Genomic DNA, 9,294 nt, shown 5'->3' with positions numbered 1-9,294 from the left:
GGCCTACCCTACCCTGACTAACACAAGAACTGATGCCATTTGAAAGGTGACAGCATCTTGTTTTGAGAGCTTTAGCAAATTTGACTTGTTGGTACCCCCATGAATGTTATTCATTATTAATGAGTCATTAAAGAAGTACTTTCTCTTAGAAATGCTTTATTTGATGTTAGGATTATGTATTCAAAAGCAATAGAAAACTGTTTAAAAAAATGATTTATCATCAGATTTGTGCTTTCTTGAGCTAGGTTTGTGCTTTCCGAGTTAACTGTTATATCTACCCTACATTCTCAGTCTGAGTTGACCTGGCATAAGCCAAGGTTCAGCAGAGCCTAATTCCATCTTGGGCTTCTGCGAACTGGGATTGTCAATGGCGTGTTCCTGATGTTCACTCTTAATTGGATCCTAAAAATATTTATTATTGATGGGAATCTATCAGGTTTTTTTCTTTTTTTAAGGTCCCTTTTTGATAAACCTTTGATTGCTGTTAAAGAAAAATGTCTACCTTCCCCCAAGTACAATGTTTGGAATTGCATTTGGAAAATTGATTGAAAAGTTGTTATGAGCCTGAGGTTAATAGTGTGAGCCCTGTTTGATGCACTTGAACCCTACGCTATTCATTCTCAAGTTTTTAGATTCTAGCTACAAAAGGACAAGTCTGAATATCTATTACAACAGCTTCCCATCACACTTAGCATTGAATCCAAAGATATTACCATGGCCTACAAGGCCCTACTTATTCTGGCTTCCTGCTATTTTCTTGCCTCCCTCTTTGCTGCTCCTTGAACACACTGCACATGCTCCCTGCTCAGAATAGCACTTGCTATTCCTACTGTTCACCCAGATGCTCACATGTCTTCTTGTTTCACTTCATTCTGGTCTTTCATCTCCCTGTCCACTCTATCTAAAATTATAGCTTCCATCACTCTCTGTCCCCCTCTCCTGCTCAGTAAATATTTGGTGAATAAATGAGTGAATGGATTAATGAATGGTTACAGTCATCTGATTTCTCAAAACAACATTATCTGATCTAAGAAAGACTCACTGTTTTTGTTTCATGGTACAAAATACCATGATGATAGCCAACCTAGGTGGGGCTTGAAATTTTAGAAAATTTTGAAGAAGAAAGAAGCTTTTGGCCTCAATTCCCACTACACTCTCCTATCTATCCCCTAACTGCTTCTTTCATTTTTTATCTATTTATTCAGTGAACATTAAATACGTATATGTTGAGCCCTATTTTTCCTCCTAACATAACAAAGAAAAAAGCTCCACCTCTATCCTGATATTATATTTAGTGGAAATGGTGTCCTGAATAAGCCAGGCTTCTTTTAAAGGGGCAAAAACCCTGTTACTGTTCAAAACTTTTCAAAGTCCCAAAGGGAGAAAGAAAACAACTCCCATCTGCATTAGTTACTATACAATTTGCAGCCACAGAATCTATTGGTTTTCACATTTCCATATTTTTGAGGCACATTCACAACCATAAGGAAAAATATTAAATGTGAAAATGGTTAGATATGTGTCAATAGAAAGTCTGCTTGGGAGTTACTTCCAGCCACAGGGATTCACAGAGTGCTGACTTACATGATTTCATAAACATGATTTCATAAACTTGGTTACCTGCTCGCAAAGTTATCTAGTGCTTAAAATGTAATACAAGTTAGAGGCTTTTTGCTTTGTTTTTGCTGTGAAAAACTGTGTTTCCTTTAGAGGAGCTCACAATTTATATACTGAAAATATATAAAAGAATTCTGTGTCAACAAAATGGTGTTTAAGGTTTTAAATCAGTCAGCCCTGAGACTTCCTCACCAGACATCTCAGAGACTTTATGAAAGTTTTATTCTATAATTCCCTGCTTGCCTTTACTCTTAGCTGCTTCTTCCAGCTATTCATATAGTTTGAAAAATAGAGTTTATATACTTTAAGTTGCAAGGCATTTAGAATTTTCATAATCTCTTTATTGTGGCTGAAGTAGTCAAAAAAATGAAGTCTATTGTTGATAATATTTCACTGTGCTTTTACTAGATTAACTGGAGCAAGAAGCTAGAACTTGTGGCATTTAAAAAATACTCCATTTTTTAGAAAGCTTCTATGAGCAAGTTATAGGATAATTAAATTAGTTTCAAAATAGTTCGTAAAAATCAGGGAATAGGGTGATAATGAAGATTTATAAAGAACAGATGCTGAAAATAAGGGTCTCAAGAACAGGAATTTTGCATTTATATATTTTAGTATCTTTCATAGCATGTAGCAATGTGCTAAGCACATAGTAGGTGATCATTAAGTCCTTGTTTAATTAACCTATAAAATCATATATAGCATCAAATTTCAAGTACCATATTTTACAAGGTAGAGAGTAGTATGGAAAAATTTCCCTTGCATAATAATCACTTAAAAATAAAGTATCTTTAAGTAATTGATGAGACGAGTATACTCTCTTATTGTTTTATATAAATTTCCTTATAGTTAATGTACATTTACTGGCAACAGATCCCTATCACCTGCCCTCCACGCCTTCTATTTGGCTTCTCATTCATGAATTTCAATATCTATTCTCTTTACTACTTACTATGTTCCAGATGCTATATCTGTTCTTTGCCCTTGGGAAGCATATAATCTAGTGGTAAAGACCAATGAGGACAGAGGAAAATTCAGTGCTGTTTTGATTAGACTCCTTTACTTACTAGAACTAAGACTCAGCTCATACATCTTCATGTATTAGAAAGATTATTATAAGAAGATAAGCACACAAGATAAGCTCAGGGAAAGCTGAGCCTCTTGACTTCAGAGAGCAAGAATTGAAAGGTGGCTCTGGATGCAGGTGGCCCTGGGGATTTCACTCATTTCAGAGTGGGACTTCACAAGTCCTCACCAGGCTCTCTTTACTTCTCTATTGCATACCTTCTGCTTACGTGTGGTTTCTGCTCACTTAAAACTTCTTGGGGTGAGCTTCCACCATGGCGTACCGGGGCCAGGGCCAGAAGGTGCAGAAGGTGATGGTGCAGCCAATCAATCTCATCTTCAGATACTTGCAAAATAGATCTCGGATTCAGGTGTGGCTTTATGAGCAAGTGAATATGCGGATAGAGGGCTGTATCATTGGTTTTGATGAGTATATGAACCTCGTATTAGATGATGCAGAAGAGATTCATTCTAAAACAAAGTCAAGAAAACAACTGGGTCGGATCATGCTAAAAGGAGATAACATTACTCTGCTCCAAAGTGTCTCCAACTAGAAATGATCAATGAAGTGAGAAATTGTTGAGAAGGCAATACAGTTTTTTTAGGTGTGCTTTGTTAGAAGTGTATTTCTAAAGCATTTATTCATATTGTTTTGCTCACCTTTATGTTATTACCAGATGACAATAAATGCTGTGGGATTGTTTTTATTAAAAAAACAAACAAACAAACAAACAAAAACTTCTTGGGACTTCCCTGGTAGTCCAGTGGTTAAGACTCCATGCTCCCAATGCAGGGGACGCAAGTTTGATCCCTGACTGGGGAACTAAGATCCCACATGCTGTGTGATGTGGTAAAAATATTCTTCTCGTGAGGGATCAGTCATTATTTTTCTCTACATAATGGGTTTTCAGAAATTGCCCATGTTTCTAATGTTTTCTCTGTATTCCTCAGTTCAAAATACTTACAAACATGATAGAATTTGTCCAGCCCATGTTTTTTAAAGCAACCATGGCTGCCCTTTGACACTCTGTACCTACCCCTGATTCAATCAGCTGTAACAAGAGGGTAAAGTCACATGGTAAAATCAAGTGTAATAGTTCATTAAAGGCTACACAAGGAGACATAGCATAGGCAGTGTGTTGATGTGTCTATTTCAAATTTGGCTTTGTAATGCTAGAATGTGATGGGGTACAGAATTCTCTAGAATCATAGAATTGAATCACTTGATCAAGTCTAGGGGTAATCAGAGCATACCCCTTAGGAAAGATGACACCCAAGCAGGTTTAGTCAAAGTTAGCTAGGGAAGAAGTGATGGGAAGCTATACTAGGCAGAGAAAACAGCATGAGTAAGGAATAGGAGCAGGAAGAAATATGTTTCAGAGACTGAACCACATGTGGTTTAATCTTCCTGGAACTTTAATAACTATGTCCAAAGTGGTGAGAAGTAAGAAGAGAGCAGGCAGGATCCAGGTTAGAATACATAGTGAAAGTAATGGGAAACCATTGTCTTATACAGGGTAATGACAAGGTCACATTTACATTTTCGATACATCACCCTGGGGACAGATGGAAGATGTATATGAACATGGCAGGACTGGAGGCAGAGACAGAGACACTAAGTAGACGGCTAGTTCAGGTAAGAGATTAAAAGAATCCCAACTAGAAAATGCAGGTAGGAGTGGAGAGGAGGTAATATGTTAAAAAATATTACTTAAATAGAATCAATCATACTCAGTAACTCATTAAGATGTGCTGGATGAGGGAGGGGGAAAAGCTGGTGTTTCAGTTTCACCAAGTTGGTGGATGGAGATCCCACAGTTGGGATGGGTAAGAAAAAAGGCGAGTGACTCTGGGGGAGGGGTATCAGGAAAGAGTTGAAACAGAAGGAGCTGTTATGTCGAAGGTGCCTGGGAACTAGATGTGAAATAAGTAAGTGCCTCAGATGACAAGAGAGAGAACCAGTGTTTTAATCAATGAGCTGGTCCATCCAGCTTTTCTTCATATTACTGAGAGAAAGTACAGTTGGAAGTTGAATAGGTACAGCAAGTGCAAAAGGGGAAAATCAAGGGTTTATCCAAAAAGGGATTTAGATTGAGTGTCCCAAGCACAGATGACCACATCATCAGGTATGTATCCCAGTAACCACCTGCTCCCAAGCTAAGACCTTGCTGGACCTCCAGTAAAATTCATTTCTTTTCACCCTAATGATGTAGTAGGAGGGTATTGATTAAACTAACAGGGAAAGGTAGTTTGGGACATAAAGCTCTTCATTCATTCTTCACACAAATACCTACTATGTGGTATACTATACCAAGGACTTTAGAAGGCAAAATTTGCTTACTGCCTGCAAATGACTTTGATAAACTTGAGAGTTACTTAGGAAAACAAGGTAAATGGGACATACTGAAGTAAGTAAACAAAGGAAGAAAAAAGAGACGCTACCAATAGAAGAGAATAAATGATTGATTTGCTTTAGATGAGAATGGCAGAAAATAATGGGTCATAGTGGACTGCAGATTGAACAGGATTCAGCAATATAGAAAAAAAGCAAGCATGATTTTGAAATATCACATCAAGCATCACATTGAAATATCTAAGCAGAAGTATAGCATATAAGAACAAGAATGATTCACCTTCCTAGGAAGTCAGATTCCTAAATGAATACTGTATCTGCTAAATTCTTTGGTTATTGCCAAGAGGAATAGACTGGATATTATTTAGGATAATTTCAGTTATAAGTAATAGAATATCCAAATCAAAATGGCTTAAACAATAAAGGGAATATACTGCCTCATATAACTAAAAAGTTCAGGTTTCAGGCCTTTTACATTACCTCCAAGGATGTAGTTTCTTTCTGTCTTTTCATTATAGTTTTCAAAGTGTTGGCCTCATTTTAAGACTGGTTCCTCTTGTGATAATAAGATACTGATGCTAATACAACTAGGGTTTCATGCTTCACATCCAATGACAGAGAGAGATTTTTAAATAATTGCCACAGAAAATAGAGGTAACTTCTTCCCCAGAGTCCCCAATAACCACATCTTATATTTGGCCCAAATTCAGTTATATGTCCATTTCTGAACCATTTGCTGTGGCCAAGGGAGGAGATGTGATAATTAGCTTGAGCCAATCAAGATCTACCCCTGGAGAGAGAGATGGAATCAATTCTACCCTAACTGCATGGCTGGGATGTCCGGGATCTGTTAGAAAGAAAGCAATGGGGATTGCACGTGGGAAATACAAACAGCAAATGTCCACCACACTACTTATGCAGAGAATAAACGTTTTGGGAAACCTGGCAAGTAGCTCAGCCTGATGCTTCAGCTTCCTGAAGGAAAGGCTGGAGAATCCATCTCAGAAATAACACAGAAACTAGGTCAGCTCCTGGAGTCTAGGGCGCAAGGTAACACGGACCAGTTGACAGGTATTTCAGAGCATGCTTCCAGAATGCACCACCCTCTTTGCTTTTATCTTCCTGTTTCTCTCTGTGTAAGACTCAAAGCCACAGTAGAGAGAGCTGGCCAGGGTTGGTTTATGTGCTCACAACTTAGCTAAGAGAGATCAGAGAAGCCTGACTGATGGTCCCATCAGCACTCTTCATAGTGGAGGACAGATAATTGTTCCTAAGAGCACTGAGGTAGTTTTCTAAATAAAGGGGTTAAGGGGGTCTGGGTTACCGCAAATAGTTGTCCACTACAGGTATTATTAAGTTCCAAATATAAAAGGAGTATCAGAAACTTAAATGGCAGAATTAGATAAAGAAGATAATTAAAGGACAAAAACGTTTTGATGGAAAACATGTCCATTTAACACATTTTTATGGAGCACCTAATGTATGGAATGTGCTATGTTGATATAAAGATTTGTATGATACCCTCTCTACCCTTCTGGATAACACAATAGATTTTAGAGCTAGGAGGAGAGGTATTTGCATTTCATGCAATCTGACACCTTACTTTTAAGGTGAGTAAAACTAGGTAGAAAAAGGTCAAATAATGAATATTTGACACAGCTGTGACTAGACTCCAAAACTGCATTATTCTAACCTATCTAGGTTTTTTTCTCTTATGCTTTACCTACTGGCTTAGTTGCTGCATTGGTCATAACCAACATAAACTTCAGAGAAAGGTCCCAGAATTACCTCATGGTGGAGAAAAGGCTGAGAAGTAATTGGAATATCTTCTTTATCAACAAAAGGGGAAGCTTCAAAACCCATTAAGATCCAAACTCTTCAAAGTCCCTTAAAGACAAGAATTCCCCAGAGGTTTAAGAGCACTTGCTCCAACCAGAGGACTTTCAGTAGAGAAAAGGTAGCTAGTGAAGGCTGTATGCTTGAAGCTCCTTTCCCAAGGACTAAAAAATAAAAATAAAAACCAAAATAACTACTTATCTGCTTGGAGTGACTTCCCTGCAGTTATGCCCTGAGGGCGAGAGGGGCACATTCTCCAACTTCTAAAGGTGCATTTTGCTTCTTAGATTCTGAAACTTCAGGCTATTTAGTTGTATTTTAGTTCAATAAATTCTTTTTTCATATGCTCCTTTTAATCCATTTGCTACTGTAGTACATTTAAACATCAGCAGATGGGGCCCTTGGTTCCTTTGAAGAGTGTCAGGCTTGAATTTTGTTCGTGTCTGCGGTCCACATGAACCTTGCTTGTTTTCACAGCGTGTTAAATTTGCACATTCTCTAGTTCACAAACGTTTATTTAATCAAGAAAAATAAATCTCATTAATGACAAGAAATTTCTTTTTTCCCCCTTCCACTGTTCTGTAGAGGTAAGTTAGATCTGTTTACAAATGGAAAAATGAGTATAACATAATACCTAGGCAACAGCATCTTTCAAAGGATGAGAATTCAGCGTCAAAATTACCCTGTTGTCCTTAACTCAGGAGGCTGTGTGGGAGACTTTCACTGTATGGGGCCACAGGTGACAGGTTGTATCTGAGTTACCCTGATTCTGGCCTGTTCTCTTTCTTCTCAGCTGAGTTTCATTTTATGAAGGCATTGTGTGAATTGGCTGGTTTTTACCACTCACCAATAATCATGATTTTTTTAAGTGATCTTTGTCGATAGTCCATAAAGAGAACAACCGGTTGTCTGGCCCTTGCACCTGTTCAAGTGGGTAAGTTTCAGCTCCTTAAAGGTGAGATCTTTTCCCATGAGAAATGTAACAGCTCTTTAAGGAAGGAGTGTAGTTTACAGGGCAGAAGAGATGGCAGCCTCCCACACTCCTAGAGTCCTCTCTTAATTTTCTGCCTGGCTTTTTAACGTGAGCTTGCTCTGAGAATTAATCACTGTTTCCCTTCTGTCCCCCAAAATGGGATGACACAGAACTTCTTTTTTGGCAAAACAATGAAAGACCCAGAGCAAAAATGTTTCCTATGCGTGAAGCTTGATTATATAAATACTATTTCAACGTGCTTACTGCATCTCCGATTAGTATGATTTAACTGATAGATTGAAGGCATCTTCCTTAGTGTAATTAATATTTGTGTTGTAAATAAGCTCTTATGCTTGGACAGATCTTAATAGCAGATTTAAAACACAGTAAGAAGACTAAGGATATATCACTGATGGAAGAGATAAAATTGGGCCTCCTTTTTTTCACTATTCTGAGTTTAAATAAATAGCTCTGTTTTCCAACATTATTGCTACCTCTTAAGAACTGATGTTTTAGCTTGAAAGACTGCCTATATTTTTTAAGGTATATTACGGATCACATTCATTTCCAAATTCAGGTCTCAACTAGCTCATAAATCTGTGAGAATGAAGTGTCTTCATTAATAACATTCTCTATATTTTTAGAAATTTGCAACCTAATATGGCAAATTGGGATGCAGTTTGCAGATTTAGGATTTATGAAGTTTACACTGATGCAACTAATGTATTACTTCTGGGTAGAGATGATATTTGCCTGTGGTTAGCCTGAAGCAAATTTTAGGAAAGTATTGTTCATTTCTTCCCTCCTTTTGTGCTGACATGTTAAGTGATATACACGGAAATTGTGTGCACTACTTGTGCCCTAGTCTGAAGAACTGCTTGTGGGCAAATTTCATTAGTGCTTGATTAGTACTTGTGCTAATTAACCAGGCACAATTTTGCCTCCAGTCATAGTATGATGAGTTAAGGCTGGACTGAAAATGTGGCCCTAAATGCATGTGTTGGAAGCCCATAAAGCCCATATAATCCCATAGAGAATTCTCACTTGACTCCCCCATTAATGGTCTGAAAAAGTAGAACAGAACACTCTGTTTCCAGTGCAATTTGAGTTCACCCAGTTATGTGATATGTTAATGTTTAGATTAAGCAGATGGCAAGGAAGGCAGTTGTTAGTTGAGGATTGTTTTTCCCTTTCTGCATATTATTTTCAAACAAACAGTTTAAGAGGGAAGTTACTTTACCTCTCCCTTTGCATCCCCTTGAGTTAAAAAAACCAAACAAAACAAAACAGAAATCCCTGGTTGTATTATTATCATCCTATGTGCTCAAGTGCACTCATCTTATTTGGGATGTGATATAACAGTGGTTTCCAGTGTTTGGTGAGGTTTTTGCTATTTATATTATTTCAAAGAAAAGGGAGATAGGGCCTGGCTGAGGCAAGGACAGGAGAG

At 37.8% G+C, this 9,294-nt stretch overlaps 1 protein-coding gene across 1 annotated transcript; it reads left to right on the top strand.

Moving 5' to 3' along the window:
* The first annotated feature begins 2,950 nt into the window (after positions 1–2,950).
* On the top strand, positions 2,951–3,374 carry LOC132421135 (small nuclear ribonucleoprotein E). Its single transcript, XM_060006360.1, has one exon. It carries the CDS (start codon positions 2,958–2,960, stop codon positions 3,234–3,236), a length of 279 nt encoding a protein of 92 aa, XP_059862343.1. The 5' UTR covers positions 2,951–2,957; the 3' UTR covers positions 3,237–3,374.
* The last annotated feature ends 5,920 nt before the right edge of the window (positions 3,375–9,294 follow it).

This window comes from Delphinus delphis, chromosome 1, assembly GCF_949987515.2.
Source record: "Delphinus delphis chromosome 1, mDelDel1.2, whole genome shotgun sequence".
NCBI classification, from domain to species: domain Eukaryota; kingdom Metazoa; phylum Chordata; class Mammalia; order Artiodactyla; family Delphinidae; genus Delphinus; species Delphinus delphis.
This window is presented reverse-complemented; position numbering and strand designations above follow the sequence as displayed.